The sequence below is a fragment of the Notamacropus eugenii genome, chromosome 2 (assembly GCF_028372415.1).
Source record: "Notamacropus eugenii isolate mMacEug1 chromosome 2, mMacEug1.pri_v2, whole genome shotgun sequence".
In the NCBI taxonomy this organism is placed as follows: Eukaryota; Metazoa; Chordata; class Mammalia; order Diprotodontia; family Macropodidae; genus Notamacropus; species Notamacropus eugenii.
The window spans coordinates 301,509,498-301,529,694 of NC_092873.1; the positions used below are offsets into that span (position 1 = coordinate 301,509,498).

The 20,197-nt window shown below is 39.3% G+C and overlaps 1 protein-coding gene, 1 long non-coding RNA gene and 1 pseudogene across 6 annotated transcripts in view; 2 read left to right on the plus strand and 1 right to left on the minus strand.

Annotated features, from left to right (window-relative positions):
- Positions 1 to 507: 507 nt before the first annotated feature.
- On the minus strand, positions 508 to 8,932 carry LOC140527564 (uncharacterized). Its single transcript, XR_011974853.1, has 2 exons — positions 8,784 to 8,932; positions 508 to 792 (listed from the first exon to the last, which is right to left on the minus strand). It is a non-coding gene; the product is annotated as an uncharacterized lncRNA (long non-coding RNA).
- Positions 8,933 to 10,333: 1,401 nt separating this feature from the next.
- LOC140527559 (myomegalin-like) overlaps positions 10,334 to 20,197 on the plus strand; it is a 65,654-nt gene continuing 55,790 nt past the window's right edge. For all 5 annotated transcript variants that reach the window (XM_072644583.1, XM_072644584.1, XM_072644585.1 and 2 more), the window contains exons 1-4: positions 10,334 to 10,628; positions 10,836 to 11,068; positions 12,896 to 13,346; positions 14,676 to 14,868. In XM_072644583.1, the coding sequence (XP_072500684.1) occupies positions 10,602 to 10,628; positions 10,836 to 11,068; positions 12,896 to 13,346; positions 14,676 to 14,868 (904 nt within the window). In that variant the 5' untranslated portion in view covers positions 10,334 to 10,601. The remainder of the gene's footprint in view (positions 10,629 to 10,835; positions 11,069 to 12,895; positions 13,347 to 14,675; positions 14,869 to 20,197) is intronic.
- LOC140530440 (palmitoyltransferase ZDHHC20-B-like) lies at positions 15,556 to 20,061 on the plus strand (annotated as a pseudogene).

Here is a 20,197-nt window from a genome sequence, read left to right on the forward strand (position 1 = left end):
AGAAAAGCCTTGGTTCCTGCCTTCACAGAGTTTACAATTTGTTAAGATTTTCTTTAGGAAGACATAAAATAAATTATTTTTAAAGATTGGTGCATTGCAAGATTATAGATCCCTAGCTGAAAGTACAGTATCAGGCACATGGTAGATATTTTAAAATTTCTTGATGATTGGTGACAGGAGGAAAACTCAGAAGTCATTTAGTCCAAACCTCTCGACCCAACCCCATTTTTCAGATAAGGAAACTGAGGCCCTGAAGGGAAAATTTAAGGACTTGCTTAAGCTAGTAAATTTATAAAGTCCATGCGTGCAACAAGGACATGTACTTATCACCAACCAGTATGTGAGAGGTTCTCCTCTGGTCTCAGTCCCTTAGCTCCTCAATTAAAAAACAATGTTTCACAACATTATAGAAGGAAATTTTATTGACAAAACAAATGGGGGAAGATGAACAAGTCTAAAAACTATGAATTCATATCAATTAGTTCCAAAGATTTAAATCACTCTCCATCATTTTAAAAAGTTTTATAATTTTCCAGAGCCAGAGTTGCAAATAGGATGGTTCCTCTCATGTTGTGGTACCCAGGCGATGGTCTGTTCTGAGCAGGGGTCCACAGCTCCTTGCTGCCTTCCAACATAGCTTTCTAACATAGCTCTAGTCAGGTGGTTCTTCTTCAGTTCCACAGGCTCCTCCAGGTAAGCCCTTTTTCTCATTTCGTTGTTCTTTAGTTCAAAAGGTTTAACAAAAACTTCTCTATGGAGCAGAGCTTTTTAATTACTTAGGCATGGTCTTATCTACCAAGGGTATAAAACAAAAAAAAAGAGTTTTTACAGGAAATACCATGTTTCTATACCTCTAGTCAGCCTCTGATTATGTACCAGTATCTCCCCAAAAAACAGGACTTAACTTGTTTTCCAGCTTTGAGAGAGTCCTCGTCAGTTATCGGTTCTACATTCTGATATGATAACCCCAAATCTTGATGTCTTTTCATCTCCTGACATCTGGGAGGAGCATCTTCCACCCAAGGGAACATTCCTGGATTATTTAGCAATCAATAAAGGTAGCTCATTTTCTTTTTAGTCATCTCTCTTAAGGACCTGGGTGAGATTATTCTGATCATTCTTCGCTACTTGTGATCATTCTTGGCCAGTTGCCAGTCCTGCCTAAGGTGAGGTCTAGGTTTCTAGCAGTCCTCAGGAATGCCTGCCATCTGGTTCTCACCTTTCATTTTTCCAAGAAATTCAATAGGAAAGGGGGAAGTGGAGGAGAGCCCAGCACCAGAAATACTTGGAAACTAGCTAACAAATTAATTAATTGACAAATTGATTAAATTGATAATCTCTGCAAATTATACCAGACACACAGAGAGGCAGCTGTGGTATCAAGCTCAAACAAAAATGGGGGACCACTTAGCCCTAAAGATCCCTGAGAGCTGCATATAGACTTGGTTTTAAAATGTAACATTATCTATGCTTTATTGGATTTGAATCTATTTTGTTAAATCTTTCCCAATTACATTTGAATCTAGTTCAGACTGCACTTGGATGTGTTGTGAGCCTGCTGAGGTCTCTGCCTTCTGCTCTGAGCAACCTTCTGAAATCAGAAGGTATCATTCTATATTGGTAGAGGGCAAAATAGTCATCAGAAGAATCCACTGTTCACTTCCTGAAAGGGATCCACAATTAAAAACCCCAGGGAATGTCACTGCCAAATTTCAGAACTATCAAGTGAAAGAGAAATACTGCAGGCAATCAATAAGAAACAATTTAAATATCAAGGAGCTACAGTCAGGATCACACAGGACTTTGCAGCTTCCACGTTAAAAGATTGCAGGGATTGGAATATGATATTCCATAAGGCAAAGGAGCTTGGACTACAACCAAGAATCAATTCCCCAGCAAAAGTAAGCATAGCCTTTCAGACAAGGAGATGGACATTCGATGATATAAGGGACTTCCAGACCTTCCTGATGAAAAGGCCAGAGCATAATACAAAACTTGGTCTTCAAACACAAGTCTCAAGACAGGCATGAAAAGAGAAACAGGAGGAAAAATGTGTTATTCAATATGGGCAAACTCTTTACATCCTTATAAGGAAGATAATATTTGTAAATCTTGAGAATTATATATTTTTTATGATCTTTAAAAGGGAAATACAGAGATAAATGGAGTGGGTATAAATTACTTGATGTGATGATTAAAAATGTGATTTAAGGATGGAAAAGGATTGTTACAGGAGATGTAAAAAGGAGGAGGCAGAAAAAGGTAAATTACATCCCAGGAAGAGACATAACAATATATTACAGTAGAGGGAAAGAGAGTGTATGAGATTTACTCTCATCTGGTTTGGTTCAAGGATGGAACAACAAACTCAGTTAAGTATAGAAATCTAACTAGGTCTATATGCAGTAGGAGGGGAAAGGGGAAAGAAAGGGGAGGAGAGGATAAAAGGGAGGGAACAAGTAGTAAGGGAAAAGGGAAGTAAAATGGAGGGGGCCTAAAAGAAGGGAGGGAAGACTGAGGGAAGTGGTGGTCAAAAATTAAAACTGTCTCATGAAGGGGAAGGAAGAAGGGAGAACTAAAAGCATAAATGGGGGGAAAGGATAGAGGGAAAGACACAGATAGTAATCATAACTGTGCATGTGAATAGGAAGAACTCCCTCATAAAACAGAGACAGAAAGCAGAATGGAATAAAAAGCATAATCCAACAATATATTGCTTACAAGAAACACATTTGAATGTGGGGGCTACACACAGGGTAAAGGTAAAAGGGTGAAACAGAATCCTAATCTCAGACAAAGAAAAAACAGAAAGAGATCTAATCCAAAGAGATAAGGAAGGAAACTATATCCTGCTCAAAGATGCCATAAACAACAAAGCAATATCATTGCTAGACATCTAGGCTCCAAGGGGTATAGCATCCAAATTCTTAGAGGAGACGTTAAGGGAGTTACAGGAAGAAATACACAGCAAAACTATACTAGTGAGGGACCTCAAACTCCCCTTCTCTGACCTTGATAAATCTGACTTCCAAACAAACAAGAAAGAAGTTAAGGAGGTGAGTAGAACTCTTCATAAGGGATGTGATATATCCCTGGAGATATACATGGCACATATACAAACACTGATCATGTACTAGGGAATAAAAACTCACAATGCAGTGCAGAAAGGCAGAGATAACTCAATGCATCCTTCTCAGATCATAATGCAATAAAAATTACATGCAAAATAAAAGACCATGGAAAGACAAACCAAAAATTAATTGCAAACTAAATAATCTAATCCTTAAGGATGAGTGGGTTAAACAACAAATCATGGAAACAAGCAACAATTTTATTGAAGAGAATGACAATAATGAGGTGAGCTAACAAAACTTACAGGATATACAAAAGTAGTTCTTAAGGGAAGTTGTATGTCTTTGAATGCCTACATGCATAAAACAGAGAAAGAGGAGATCAATGAATTGGACATGCAGGTGAAAAAGCTAGAAAAAGAACAAATGGAAAATCCCCAACTAAATACCAAAGTAGAAATAATGAAGAACAAAGGAGAGATTAATGAAATTCATATTAAGAAAACTATAGAACTAGTAAATAAAACAAAGTTGGTTTTATGAAAAAAATCAATAAAATTGATAAACTTTTGGTCAACTTGATTAAAAAAAAGAAAGAAGAAAACCAAATTAAAAATATCAAAAGTGAAAAGGGTGGGCCCACCTCCAATGGGGAGGAAACTAAAAACTGTACAACTCTATGCCCATAAAGTTCACAATCCAAATGAGATGGATGAATATTTTAAAAAATCTAAATTGTCCAGATTAACAGAACAGGAAGCTAAACACAACCCCATTTCAGAAAAAGAAATTGAACAAGTCGTCAATTAACTACCTAAGAAAAAATGTCCAGGGCCAGATGGATTTCCAAGTGAATTCTATCAAACCTTTAAAGGACAGTTAATTACAATACTATATAGATCATTTGTGAAAACTGGTGAAGTAGAAGTCCCACAAAATTCTTTTTATGAGAAAAATATGGTTCTGATGCCTACACCAGAAAGAGCCAAAACAGAGCAAGAAAATTATAGACCAATTACTCTAAGCAATATAGGTGCAAAAATTTTAAATAAGATATTAGGACAACGAATACTGCAATTTATCATGAGAATAATACATTAAGATCAGGTAGGATATATACCAGGAATGCAGGGTTGGTTCCATATTAGGAAAACTATCAGCATTAATGAGCATATCAGCAACAAATCTAACAGAAACCACACGATTTTGTCAATAGATGTAGAATTCTTTTTATAAAAAATCCAACACCCATTCCTATTGAAAACCCTGGAGAGCATAGGAATTAAGGGAACTTTCAATAAAAGAATAAGCAGTATCTATCTAAAACCTTCACCAACATTATATAAAATAGGGATAAGCTAGATGCATTTCCAATAAGACCAGGGGAGAAACAAGTATGTCCATTATTGCCACTATTATTCAATATGGTATGAGAAATGCTAGCTGCAGCAATAAGAAAAGAAAAAGAAATGAAAGGAATTAGAATAGGCAAAGAAGAAACTAAGTTATCACTCTTTGCAGATGATATGATGACATACTTAGAGAATCCCAGAGAATCAAGCAAAAAACAACATGAAATTATAAACTTGGTAAAGATGCAGGTTAAGAATTCATCCAGATAAATCATCTGCATTTCTATATAATACTAACAAAGCCCAACAGCAAGAGATGGAAAGAGAAATTCCATTTAAAGCTATAGTAGACACTATGGGAATCTATCTGCCAAAAGAAACCCAGGAATGATATGAACAAAATTACAAAACACTTTTCACACAAATAAAGTGAGATCCAAGTAAGTGGGAAAACATCAGCTGCTAATATAACAAAAAGGACAATTCTACCTAAATTAATTTACTTATTCAGTACCATATTGATCAAACTAATAGAAAATTATTTTGTTGAAGTAGAAAAATAATATCAAAATTAATTCGGAAGAACAAAAGGTCCACATTATTAAGGGAACTAATGAAAAGAAATGATAGGGAAGGTACCTATCAGACCTCAAATTTCGGTATAAAGTAGCAATCATCAATACCACTTGGTACAGGCAAAGAACTAGAGGGATAGACCAGTGGAGTAGGTTAGGTACTCAAGACACAGTAGTCAATTAATATAGCAAGCTATTGTTTGATAAACACAAGGACCCTAGCTTCTGGGATAAGAACTCACTATCTGACAAAAATTTCTGGGAAAACTGGATAACAGTGTGGCCAAAACTGGGCATAACTCAAAGCCCGACACCTTATGCAAGAATAATTCCAAATGGACACATGATCTAGGTAGAAATACTGATACTATAAACAAAACAGGGGAGCAAGGAATAGTGTATTTATGGAGAATAATTTTTATCCAAACAAGAGATAAAGAACATTATGAAGTGTAATATGGATAATTTTGATTACATTGAATTGAGAAGTTTTTGCACAAACAAACCAAATGCAACCAAGATTAGGAGGGAGGCAGAAAAACAACTAGTGTCTGTGATAAAGGGGTCATTTCTAATATATATAGAGAACTGAGTCAAATGTACAAGAATACAAGTCATTCCCCAATTAATAAATGATCAAAGGATATAAACAGAGAGTTTTCAGAAGAAGAAATTAAAGCTATCTATAGTCAAACAAAAAAATGCTCTATAATCACTATGGCTTAGAGAGATGCAAATCAAAAGAACTCTGAGGTACCACATCACACCTATCAGACTAGGTAACATGACAAAAGAGGAAGATGATAAATGTTGTAGAAGATGTAGGAGAGTTGAAACACCAATACGTTGTTTTTGGAGCTGTGAAGTGATCCAACCATTCTGGAGAACATTTTGGAACTATGCCCAAAGGGCCACAAAAATGCTCATACTCTTTGACCCAGCAATATCACACCTAGGAGCGTATGCCAAAGAGGTCATGAAAATGGGAAAGGGTTCCACAAGTACAAAAATATTTACAGCAGGTCTCTTTGTGATAGTGAAGAGCTGTAAATCAAGTGGTTGCCCATCAATTGGGAAGTGGCTGAACATTTTATGGTATATGAATGTAATGAAATAGTATTGTTCTATAAACAATGATGAACAGGAAGAGTTCACAGAAGTCTGGAAGGACTTATATGAACTGATGTTGAATGAAAGGAGCAGAACCAGAAGAATTTAGTATGTAGCAACAACCACAGTGTTTTAAGAAATTTTTCTGCTAGACTTAGTCCTTCATAGCAATGCAAGGATCTAAAAAATTCCCAATGGACTCTTGAGGCAAGATGCCTTTGATCTTCAGAAAAAGAACTGTGGAATTGAATCACAGAATGAAGCTGACCATCTTCTCTTGTGTTATGTTATATTTTGTTTTATGGTTTCTCCCATTCATTTTATTTCTTCTACTCAAAATGACCAAGGTGAAAATGTATTTAATAGGAATGTAAAAGTGGAACAAATATAAGATTGCACAACGTCTTAGGGAGGGAGGAAGGAAGAATGTGAGTAAGGGAAAAAATCTAAGATATATGAAGTGATTGGAGAAAGCAGAAAACAAATAAAATAATTAAAAATAGAAAATGGAAAAAATACACATAGATCAGTCATTAGGAAAGATCCAATGAAAAGAACTGAGTTATAAATGTTCCAAAAAAAAGGGTCCTGAAGTTTCCTGTGAAAATCCAGTACACATTACTAGGAAGTGTCATGAGAAACCCTAACTCCACATAAACCAAAAAGCCATTGAGAAAGTAACAAAAAGTGAGGTCAAGGAGAAAAAAGAAATGAACATAAAGAAACTGCATGATCCTAAAACAAGAAGATTAGAATGCCTTAAATTAGGATGGAGGGATAATTAGCAAGACACAAGAAAAGAGCTTCCTAAATACATATACACATTTAAAAAAGAGGGGAATAAGATATTCTTCCCTCCCACCTCCCCCAGATAAGAATCACAATTTTTAGCTTATTCACTTTTGTTATTTCAAAAAAAAAATCCTGAATCAGGAACACTGGCTAGTAAAATCATAGAATCAGAGAACTAAAGGAAAGTTAGAGATTATCTGGTTAACAATTTAGCTGGAATATAAATTCTCTAAATATCCTACCAGAGTGGTCACTTAGCCATCATGGGACGATCCCATAGTGATAGGAAAATCAATACCTCCAAAGACTATTTCTGTCATTTTGCTCTAGTTCTGATGGATTTGTTCCTTAATTTGAGGCAAAACGGATCATCCTGTAACTGCTACCCATTGATACTAGCTCTCCCATATTGGGGTGTCAAGAAGTTCTCATCTTTCTGTCAAATTGCAACTCTTCAAATATTTGAAGACAGCATGTTTTTTCCACTTCTACCCCATCATTCCCTGCTTTCCATTTTTCTCTTTTCCAGACTAACTAGACCCAGCTCTCTTAACAATTCTTCAGCATTTGGCTCCAAAGATACATACCCTCACAATCCTAGTCTTCCTCCTTTTCACTTTCTCTATCTTGTCAATTTTCTTTCTCAAAAATAAACCCTAGAACTGAACCCAGTATTCCAAATGCCTTCATTTGACCAGAACACGCACCACAAAGACTATTGCCTCACCCATTCTGGACAACAGAAATAGAAACATGTTTTGAGGACAGGCTGGAAAATAATGGGTCCCATGTTAGGACAAGCTGAATATCAGATGCCTTTGGAACATTCTGACAGACATGATGTCCAGGAGGCAGACGTAAGACAGTGGAAACTATGAGAGAGGTGAAGACAGGATATAAAAGAAGTAGGAATCATCTAGACAGAGGTGAATATTGAACTCAGGAGAGCTGATCACTGACAGAAAGTGTAGAGAAAGGATGAGAAAGCCCAATTCAGAGAACTGGTGCCTAAACCCCAACTTAGAGCATAGGAGATGGATGATGATCATACAAAAGGACTGTGGAGGAGTCATCAGGCAGGAAAAGGAGAGAGCAGGTTCCTGGTTGAACTGAAAAGTATGAGAGAGCACACACTATTCTTCAGTGTCAGATCCTGTCCAGCATTTTTAAAAGACAAATACTTTTTTAAGACCAAACAAAACAACCTCAGAGATACCTGGTAACATGGAAGAGACCATTTTCCTTCCAATGGTAGAGTCGAGAGTCAAACAAGGAGGGGTTTCCAAATGAGTGAAGTAGATGCAAAGAGTACAGAATATTTTATAAGGAATTTGACTGTGATCAGGAGAAGAAATATAGAATGAGATCTTGAGAGGCTGACAGGATGAAGCCCATTTCCCTTGACAGACCCTAAAGCCCTCTGTAACAAATACTTGAATATAATTGCTTCAAAAAGCACATATAGTATAGTATGAAGGTTAAGGGAAGTCAGAGAACTTGGGTTCAAATTTTACCTCTGCAGCTTACTCTCTTTGACAAGTAACATAAACCCCCTGGGCCTCTGTTTCCTCATCTGAGGAATGGGATAGTTTCTAGAGGGAATGGTTTCCGACATCTTTTCCGCTCAAGTAGTTTCTCTCTTTTATATATAAAGAATGAGGCTCAGACTGTTATGTGATTCTCCTAAGATGCCCAGGGCAGTTAGGTGGTGCAGTGGAAAGATCACCAGGACTGGAGACAGGAAGACACACCTTCCTCAGATCAGTTCAGCCTCAGATACTTACTAGCTGGGTGACCAAGAGTAAATCATTTTCCTCTAAGTTCCTCTCAGTTCCTAATCAGTAAAATGAGCTGGAGAAGGAAATGGAAAACCATTCTAATACCTTTGACAAGAAAACTGCAAATGGGGTCAGGAAGAGGCAGACAGAACTGGAAAATGGCTGAACACCATGAAGACCAAGAAAGCATAGGCAGCTAGGATTTAGTCCATCGTTCTTGACTTCATGACCAACACTTTCTGTGACATCACAGGCAGCATCTGCAGGAGGTGTAGAAAGGTAGGCAGTCTGTCAGGGGTACACTCGAGCCAGCTTGGACCCATACTGAATGTCACACTTTCTGTGTGAGCGTTTACAGCTCGGAAATTAGCAAACACTACACCCCAGGGCTTGATTTGTTGTTTGATTGTCTCAGTGATTAAGAATAATTCAAGGTCCTTGGAAGAAAAGACAAGGGATTGGGGTTTTTCAGATAGGAAAGCCTGAAGGAAGATGTTCACAGATCTAGAGTTACAAGGGACCTTAAAGTTCAACACATCATTTTATGGACAAAGAAATGAAGAGCAGCTCATGGAGGTGAATGATGCTATATGTTGCCATAGTGCATGGAGTGCTGGGCCCCCAATCAAGAAACCTCCCTTTGCTGAGTTCAAACCTGGCCTCAGACACTGAGTAGAAGTATGACTTTGGGCAAGTAGCTCAGCCTGGGTTTTCCTCAGTCCCTCATCTGTAAAATGAACTTACTAGCTGTGTGAACTTGGGAAAGTCACTTAATCCTGTTTGCCTCAGTTTCCTCATCTGAGAAATAAGCTAGAGAAGGTAAAGGAAAAACAATCCATTATCATTAGCAAAAAAATCCTAAATGGGTTTATGATAGGTGTACACGACTGAAAAGGACTGAACAACACAAACAGAGCTGAAAGCAATGAATGAGTCAATAAGGCTCTACTCCATGTACCTCATGCTGCCATAGGCACAGAACATAGTAAGAGGAGACTTTCCTCAAAGGACTAATTTGTTTTAAGGATCTCTGTGTGTGTATACACAGATACATATATATATATGTATGTATACACACATATGTTTGTATGTATATGGGTATGATATCCGTATCCTTATATAGAGATGTCCATGTTCAGATATAAATAGTATATATAGATATGCACATATATGCACACATATATGTATGTGCACGTGTGTATATATATATATATATATATATATATATATATGTACACACACACAAACACACATATACAGATGCAAACGTACAAAATGAATACAAGATGTTTGGAAGGGGAAAGACCTAGCAGCTGAGGAAATATTTGGTGGGAATTCCTGTGGTAAACAGCCCATGAGATGAACTTTGAAAAAATTGGAATAAAGCTGGAGACTCTAAGGTGAGAAGGTGAGGAGAGAGTGAATTCTAGGCCTGGGGCACAGTCATGTACCCCAGATGTTTTAAGAAGAAGACACCTAACTGTTTACCCCAGGCAGTATATGACTGAAGTCCAGTCACCTGCCTGAAGTTAAGGGGGTTGCTATGTTTCTGTTCAGTTTAACATTCTGATTCTATGACTCTGTAACTTCAGTTCATTCCTCTGCCTTATATTCTATCGCCAAGGAGTTTGTTGTCATTTCTGCTTGGACAGCCCATGGGTTACCTTGTGTACCGATGCTGTACTAGCAGTACTGCAGTCCTTCACTGTCTTTTCTGGAAGCTACTCTAGGGGAAGTTTCAAGCAGTAGGAACAAGAGAATCACAGTATCTTTATACCTCAACCTAGCTGAGGTATAAAGGAGAGGGACCCATTCCCTCTCCTTTAAAACCAAAAACAAATTGTTTTAGGTTTTATCGACTCTGTCAGCAGTAGTCCTAAAGTGACCTGTCCTGTCAGCAGTCATCCTAAAGTGACCTGTCCAATGGCGGTGTCTCTTCTTTCTTCTCTGGTATGTACATCCCCTGCCCCACAAAGTCCATTCACTGCCCTTATGTCCTGTAATTTCCATGGGCCAGCAAGGCAGTTTGGAAAGAAAGAAAAGGTCATGGGGTCTGACTACTTCTTTCTGCTTGGTGGTCTTCATTGTTAACCCCTTGGTTTGTGAATACTCTCATGTTGGGTGACCTAACCAGTTTAAACCTTGGTTTCTTTTCAGTATGTCAAAGAGGCTTTAGAGAAAAGCGTGGGGTCCCAGGATACCCAATATTCTAATCTAACTCCTCCTTACCCATCACGAGGAGACAAAAGCCATGACTTTGAGGAGGAAATAATCTGCCCAAAGGCAGAGATCCATCAGCTCCTGGAACAGAAGAGAAAAGCAGAAGGGGAACTGAAGGATCTGAAAGCCCAGCTTGAGGAAGCAGGATTCTCCTCTGTTTCCCATATCAGGTCAGAAATAGACACATGGCAAAGAGAAATTCTTCCAGGCCAGAACTATGATAGTCAAGAGGCTTGTTCTGCCCCAGCTGAGGGAGGCACTGGGCTACATGCAGGAGGAGCACTGGTCTTGGCACTTGGGAGACCTGGATTCTAGGAGGGAGGGAACAAACATTTGATAAGCACCTACTATGTGCCAGGCACTATGCCAAGCACTTAATATTATCTCATTTGATCCTCGCAACAATGCTGGGCCATCATAGAGTTGAGAAAACAGTGCCAGAGAAAGGTGAATATATTATTATTATCTATGGTTGTAATAGAATCCTAGTTATTGACGAGAGATTGGAATGTCATAGTGAATGGAGTAATGGACTTGGAGTTCTAGGCTCAGAAACTTAGAGGTGGAAGGGATCTCAGAGGTCTTTCAGTCCACCACTCTCATTTTACAGATGAGGAAACTGAGGCACAGAAGTGCTAAGTGACTTGCCCAGGGTCATATAAATAGTAAGTGACTGAGAAGGGCTTTGAGCCCTGGTCTTCCTGATTCCAATTCCAATGCCTTATTCATTGAGCCATAAACCTACTTTTATCATATGATACTGATACATACACCATGGTGTGTAATGGAGAGAGAGCTGGCTAGACCAGGATTTGAATTCCAAGTCTTACATGTCCTGACTGTATGACTCTGGGAAAGTCACTTGGTTTCTAAGTGGTCTAGACCACTCTCATAAGACTATAAGTTGCAAACAAGTTGGTGATCAGAATCAAGAGAGGTTGTTTCCACATTGATGCAATCAAAGGGCTGAATCAAAGGTATATTTGATGGAGAGTTCTCCTTGAAGACAAGATGACCTGGGTTTAAGCAGCATATACGGGCTGAGTAATCCTGGTCAACCTCAGGAGTCTAGGAAACTCTCTAAGGACTGTAAGATCTAGAAGCAGTGACAACATATATTGCAGGAGAAAATTTCCACTCTGGACAGTTCCCTATACCAGGGAAATCAGAGTTCCTCTCCCTGTCATCTCTCCCACTCTGTCTCTGTGTCTGTGTCTTTCTGTCTGTCTCTCTGTCTCTCTCTGTCTCTCTTTCTCTGTCTCTGTCTCTCTCTCTCTCTCTCTCTCTCTCTCTCTCTCTCTCTCTCTCTCTCTCTCTCTCTCTCTCTCTCTCTCTCTCTCTCTCTCTCTCTTTCTTCCTGTATCTGTCTAGCTAATCTGTGTACCTATCAGACAGAGAGAGAGAGTATAAATAATACAGAATGCAAAGTTCAAATCATTTTGCTCTTCATCATTGCCTTGGTAAAGAATTGGGTAGAAGAGAAAGAGCCCTAATGTATTAGAAAAAACTTAGTTTCTTTGGAGTGCCCTGTGAATGTTATTGTGACTTCCCTCATCACAGTCATCAACTCCTGAGAAAACACCGCATGTGTATGAATAAAAAAATCCCCTAAAACTCATGGGAATTGATATGTCCCAAGCAAGAATATTTTTGCTTTTTGTCTCACACAAGAAATTACAGATTTCTTTTTGAGAATTCAGAGGTTGTTGGCTCCTCAGCAACTGGGATCCAATCTTGCCCATTGTGGGAAAAAGCCTGAATCAAGAATCAGAAAACTTGATGGACTAGTCCTGGCTCTGCCATTTACTGTTAGTGGAACTCTCTGAGCCTTGTTTTTCTCATCCATGAAATGGGAAAATCTTTTTCACCCCTTCCACAACAAAATTTCTAGTTCTTTAACAGACTGTAATCACATAATTCAGTTTGTTAAGAAGAACATCAGAATTGTTGTTGAGGTCCTGAGCCTGGTGCCCTGTGTCTGTGTGTGCATCCTGTAGGAACACCTTGCTGAGTGTGTACTTGGAGAATGTGGAGCTGAAGGAACAGATGGGAGAAGCAATGTCTGAAGGCTGGGAGATGGAGGAAGACAAGAAGAAGGAGGAAGAATGGTGGGTGGAGAATGCCAGAGGGCCTTTCAAAGAAGGCAGCCAGTGTGCTGAGGTCAGAAAGGTGCAGGGGAAGCTCCAGAATGCCAATACCATGATCAGCCTCCTGAGAGACCAGCTGACCCTGAATAGCAAAGGAGGGGGCAAGAAGCTGAAGGCACAACTTATTATCAGCTTGACCAAGGAGATTGACCGACTGAAGATGGAAGTCATTTGGACTCCCAGGGATCCCTCTGCTCTAGCAGAGCAGCTTCAAGACAGGGTGTCCAAAGGGTTGTATTCTGGACCCCAGATCATTGACCTCGTGTCTATCCTGGACTTAAAACGCAAGGATGACAACCAGGTAAGTACAGGCTTCCAGGAAAGAAACTTGAATGTGGAGTCCTTCCAACTGCCCTTAACTTGGTGGGGAAGCCAGGGAAAGGGGGATGTAGGAGGTAGGGGTAGGGTCCCTTAGAGCCTCCAAAGTTTGAAGTGTAGTAGTTAATCATCATTCCATTCTCTTCTGGGAACCACCCTCCCACTCCCCACCAATTGTTCTGGGAAACAATAGTGATGCTTCCCTCTGGCTTGCTCCAAGTCTGACTTTCAAATCAAGATAGGGGTGTCCCAGGGGTGTCAATCAGAGAATCTCAGAGTTACAAGGGACCTTAGAGTTCTTTTAGCTCGGTCCTTATTTAATCCATGATATATACTTAGTCTTAATGTTTTTTTTTTTTTCTTATATGTGGCCTATAGCAACAAAGGAGAGAAACTTGGCCCTGGAGACATCTTCCTGAGTTCAGTTCCAGGCTCAGACACTTACTAGCTGTGTGGCCCTGATCAAGCAAGCCACTTAACCCTGTTTGCTTCAGTTTCCTCATCTGCCCAATGAGCTAAAGAAGGAAATGTGCAAAGCACACCAATATCTTTGCTAAGAAAATCCCAAATCGGGATAGCCTGAATTAATTTCTTTACATATTGAGGGATTATAACTCCTTGCTGTCTAAAGGACTCTCAAAAGTCTAGTCCAGCACCACAGAGCAAAAGCATCACTTCTTCAGTTTTCAGCTTTCTTTAACAGTCCCACTCCCACAGGTGTATGTTAGAAAATGGAAAAACCATAGTTTTCCCCATATGGACCTTTGTCAGCAGGTGATAACACTGCTCATTAGCATGTTGTCCAGATGTGCTAAGTGTTTTATAATTACTATCTCATTGGATTCTCATACCAAATCTGGGAGGTAGGTGCTATCATTATTATCTCCACTTTACAGATAAGGAAACTGAGGCAAGCGGAAGTGAAGTGGCTTGTCCTGAGTCACACAGAAAATAAATGTCTAAGTCTGGATTTGAACTTTTTGACTTCAGACACAGTGCTCTATCTACTGCACTACTTAGCTACGTTACTGAATAGCTATCCAGTCTATATTTGAAAACCAGTTTTGGGGAGCACACTAACACCCAAGGAAGCTTACTCCATTTTTGTCCAGATCTCAATATTTAGAAGCTTTGACTTTACCTTAAGACTACATCTGCCATGTGTTATCACTCTTCCACATTACCAAACACCATTCCAGTCCTCCAAGATGGTGATTGGGCATCTGCTCAGTCTCTTCTGTTTTGGAGGTCTAATACCCATTCTTCTACTGAGCCTCTTTATTGACTAACTCTCCCTTTCCGGCTCTCTCAGGTGAACAGCCAAGGGCTGATCAGTAGCAACATGAAACTAGAACAATCTAGTCTGCAGGAGTCAACTCACCATCTCCACTCCCAACTGGAGCAATATGAACAAGGCTACCAAGATCTCCAGGAGAAATTACTAGTGTCTGAAGCTACAGTCCAAACCCAGGCCAGCCAGCTAGAGCAATACCAAGCCTTGTTTCGTAAGTTCTGGGTTAAAAGTCATCAGACTGATGAATTGTGCATTACCTTAGAGGTTACTAAGTTATCTCGGATTTTTCCGAAAAGCTCAAAATACTTTATTGGTGTTTTCAAAAGTCTTTTACACTAAACCTGTCCTTGCCATATTTCTGGCAAGGAGGAAGGGGTATTTTTGATCCCATTTTACAGATGGGAAACCTCAGGCTCAGGGATATGAAGCACCTTGATCTGGGTTGCATCCTTAAGCAGAAATGGAGCTAAATCCGTACTATGGGGTTTCTGAGAAAATCCCTAGGCCATTCTGTTTCTCTAAGAGGAGGCTAACCAGTTCCTCTTCATCCATATATCACATTCTGTTGTCCTTTGCAAACTACTGTTATGACCTCTGGTTCAGATTGGTTAAGATTTTCAGTTAGTTCCTCAAGTTCTCCTCACCCATCCTCAGAGCTGAAGCTTAAAACAAGTGCCTAAATAATACATGGATGTAAGCAGAAGGAAGCCTTAACACAGATCTCACTGATGTCACACCTTCCATGGTTCCAACATGTTTTATGTATTTACCAGCCTTTTTAAGCTTGGCGGCTACTTTATGTGGTAGATCGTGTGGTGGGGGAATACCCATTTTTCAGATGAGAAAAACAGACTCAGAGCAGCAAAATGACTTCCCTGCTGTGACACACAGCTGGTAGATGGCACAGGCAGCCCGCCCCTCTTCCAACTTCAAGCCTGGTACTACTTGCAAGTGTCCTGTGAGAGGCCTCCCCCTCATCAGTGACAGAGCAGGGACCACTTTCTTATGTAAGAATCCACATAAACCGGCTCCAGTCCTCCCTTCCCCTGCTTCTCTCTCTATACCCACTTCTCCTCACTCTCCCCCCTCCCACAGGAGGCCCCCCGGGCCCGGCCTAGCCCCGCCCCTCCCCCCAGCCTGCAGGGCAGGCACGAGGACCAGCTGGAGCTCCCTGAGGCCTGGGATGGAATGGGGGGTTGGGGGAGGTCGAGGTAAGAGGTCAGTGCAAGGAAGGGCCACGATGTGGACAACAGTGAGCCCAGGAGGAAGAAGAGGAGGAGAAAGAACAGGAAGAGGAAGAAGAGGAGGAGAAGGAACAAGAAGAGGAAGAAGAGGAGGAGAAGGAAAAAGAAGAGGAACAAGGGGCTCTCCCCATGGACGAGGACGAGGGGAGGAGCTGCGGGCCAGGCTTCCTGCAGCCTGTCCAGGGCAGGATGCGGCCTCGGGCTTGCCTGTCCCGCAGGCCCAGGAGGACACCCCGCAGGCTGCTCTGCTGGTCCTGCTGCACCTTCGTGCTAGAGCTCGGCCTCCTTCCCATTGCTGCCCAAGGAGAAGCAGGAAAGGCAGCTGTCTACCTTGGGCTTTTCCATCTGTCGTTTCACATGTGTATGTGGTCCTCTTGGAAGAGTTTTTACACCTCATGTTTGCCCCTCCAGAGAGTTCTTTTTATCTCAGTCTGATGAGGAGCCTTGTGGAAAGAAGAAAGACCTGAAGTACAGCAAGAAATGCTGAAAAGAGTAGCAAAAGAGTTACCTGTCTATACTTTGACTGCAACATGAATAATCAGATACTGTGACACATGTCAGCTGATTAAGCCTGATCGAGGTCACCACTGCTCTGTATGGAACAGATGTGTTCTTGAGATGGGTCATCATTGTCCTTGGGTGAATAAGTCTGTGGGATTTGCTAACTACAAATACTTCCTACTGGTTTTATTTTATTCCCTTTTTATATTGTATTCTGGGCACCCCGACTGTTTTAGAATATTTTATAAATTTCTGGACGACCAACCTAAGAATGACCCGTGTACCCTTCCACGTCCTTTTTCTTTTCTTTGTGACTACAATGTTTTACATTGGCATCCTGTCACTTTTCTGTTACCACCTCTAGCTAGTTGGAAAAAATAGAACAACAATACAGGCATTCCATGCACCTGTATAAAGGACCTTGACAAAAATTGATTCTCTCTTGGATGGAGTAAAAATTGGAGACAGGTGTTTGGAGATGAAAAAAAATTTAGTTATTTCCTATCTTTACAAGTTTAGGTGATGGTTTTAATTTCCCAACTCGCGTCATGATGGAAACAGACCAGGTTGCTGGCACAAACCACCATGAACACACCAGGGGTTCTGGTTCAACTTAAAACTTTCTTGTGGGGCCACGTAGTGAATCAAAACCTTTCTTATTGGCCACTGCATCAAAACAAGATAATCGGATCAGAGATCAGGAACCATGTTACAGTCTGATAGAAAGTTCATGATCTGCTAACCTTTGAATGAGAGTGAGGTTTATGCAACACATTCTGCTTGAATTCTTTCTTGTTTTATTGAAGAAGGGATCAGTGGCAGGAAACGAGGCAAATATTCCATGAGATGTATGAAAGTGAAGTCTCTGTACAGATAAGTTGTTGCTCATAAACATTACTGCTGAGCAGGAAGTAAGAGAGATGCCTCAAGAACCTTAAAGGTGTGTTATGCAAGATTGACTTATCCTGCTCCAAAAGGGACTTGGCTTTTTTTTAAATAGTGACTTCATAAAAAGCAATAATATGTTTTATCACACTGGATGTTTAACTTGGTGTATACGTTTTTTAAAGCATGAATAACATTACAGTTATCTCAGCATATATAAAAATTCATACTCCAGAAAAACAAGCAAATAAAATAATAGGAAGTAGATACAGGTACAGGCAGCTCTCTACATGGCTGAAATTCATTAATAAGAATAGCATTCAGCATTGTACTGTATAAGGAATCAAACTGCAGAAAATTCTTGCTTTATATGCTGAACATTTGCAAATTTTTAGATGATTTTATACTGTCATCATTTTTAATAAAGGCCTTCTTTTAGTGGTGGTTGTGAAGTACCACTCAGAAAGAATTCAAATACCTGACTCCAATCTTTAAATAAGCCAACCTTCATAGGTCCTAGTCCTTTGCCATGCAGAGAAGCATGTGACTGGAACTTAATACAAACCTGGCACTGTGGAGCTAAAAGGCTATGTTAGCCTCATTCTGCTTCCTGGAGATATTCAGGGGCTTTTGTAGAAGCAGGGAGACTCTGAAGTACATTTGCAGCATGAAGATTGTTACCTCCTGTTAGTGATATGGACAACACTTAGTAGATAGAGGAGCAAGGCATAAGTCCCCTTGGGCAGGGCGGGGCAGTGACATTTTCCCTACATTTTTCTAGAGTGTAATTGAAAGTGTGTTTTAGCTGCATTTAAATTCCATTTAAAGGAGAACTTTATTAGGGGAAAGTATTCTGTTCCATTAATGAAGTGGAAACTGACTAAGCTACACTGTGTGGTCCATTACCACTTTAATCCAATATTCCCCCCTTCCTAAGACAGGAAATCTAGCTTTGAATGTTGGTTGGATAAAAACTTTTTAGGGGGAGGAGGGGTTTTTTTTAAACTCTAAGGAACACACAGGTTGTGGATGCATCTTCATTGATATAAAACTTCTATTTGTTCATTGCAAATCAGTTCAGAATAGTTTCTGCTATTTTTCAAACTTTAGAATCTGATATAGTTCCCTCATCCCTGAGTCAAAACTACTCATTGTTTCTGGTAGTGAGTTTTTCAAAGATTAAGGGTATTGATTTATCTAAACAGAGGTGTCAGAAAGTTACCTCACACACCACCTCCCTCTCCAAAGAAACAAAAAAAAAAAAAGAGCTTATACATGCTGCCTGGTAAATACTTCCAAAAAGACCTAACCCCTTCAAGCATTATTATTTAATTCCATATTTTAGCACTAATTAGCACTGAATATTCTGGTCTCACTTTTCAGGTGATTTACCTAGTTTTTGAGTTATTCAACTAATATCAGCTTTCAAAATTATCTGCTTCCTTGAGAACAAGAGGAATAAATAAGCTTGAAAAATCCAGTTTGTTAACTGCAGAGTTTTAATTTATGTCCTGTTATATTCTTCAGTCATATTAGCTTTGCTCAGATTTGGATGAGTCTTAAATAAGAGGTTAAAGGAATTTCATTACCAATCAAATGTACCAACTAATTTAATCTGACAGCATTCAGTTTAGGTCTTTATAGATAAATGTTGAAATGATTTGATTGTAATCAGAAATATTCTACTGGTACTTCTGTCCATTGTTCAGCCTTTCTTATTTAGGAAAACACATCTTTGTTCTGCATGTTTTTCATCATCACGTTTGTGCAGGTACTTCTATGGTGCTTGGGATCTCTTTCAGATTCTTTGACTTCAGTTACTTTAATTCTTTGCAAAACTAGCACATTAAGTTCCAACTCCATCCCCTATTGTAAGCCTGTGTAGTTTGCATTTGACTTAGCAGCATGGGTGATCTGATCTTAGTGTATATCAATTCCATTAGCACCATTCTGGGGTAATATTTGACTAAATAAATGCCTGTTTCCTAATGACCTAGTACTGAAGAAATCAGGGCCAGTGAGTAGACTGGTTTGGGGAAGGCTGCTCCATCTCTCTTTATTCTGGCATTATCTAATACTGGTGATCAATTTCAAGAAGACAGATTTTGTAAAATGAATATCTGCTTACAAATCAAAAGTACAACTGTTTTTGCTTTGAACACTTGAACAAATTAGGATAATTGAAGAAAGTAAGATTGAATTCTAAGTGATGTAGTTATTCTTTTAGCTAACAAATGAGAAGATCCTTGTTTCTCCAGAATATCTTAAATTTCGCTAGACATTCAGCACCTACAGCATCTTATCAATATCACTACATGAAACCAAAGAGCAGCTGAACATGTTTGCAGAAGTTCAGGTCCAGCTTTCTGTAGGGGTCTGCTTTTAATATATTTTTACATATGTAGTAAAATAGTAAGAGAAATGATCCTTGCCATTTTAAATCCAGTTTGTAATGGTTACTTGGATTTGGTTTCCATAAGGTAGCTGATTTTGACTGTTTACACTATCACCTATTAGATCATCAAACATTTGGGATTTCTACACATTAATCTCTAAAGGCAACATGTGAAGGCCTTAGTGTTGGGATTTCTGAATTGCTAGGACCTAAGAATTGACAATGTCCTGCGGATTTCTCCTGTTTACATTTTTGCCTAGGTCACAGAATCCCATTCTGCACATCAAAATACATGCAGAGCATATATTATTTCACTCTAAGGTGGTATGAAATTCATGACATTTTTGCATTTTAGCCAGAATAAGAACCATATCAAATACTTCGTTGTGATTTTTAAAAATATGTAAAAATAAAATGTATTCCATAATATCTAGATTATGTAGTTTTCAAACTGAATTCTAAAAAGTTTTTAAAAGTTCATATTTTTCTCATGAATTCATTTTACATGACTATAT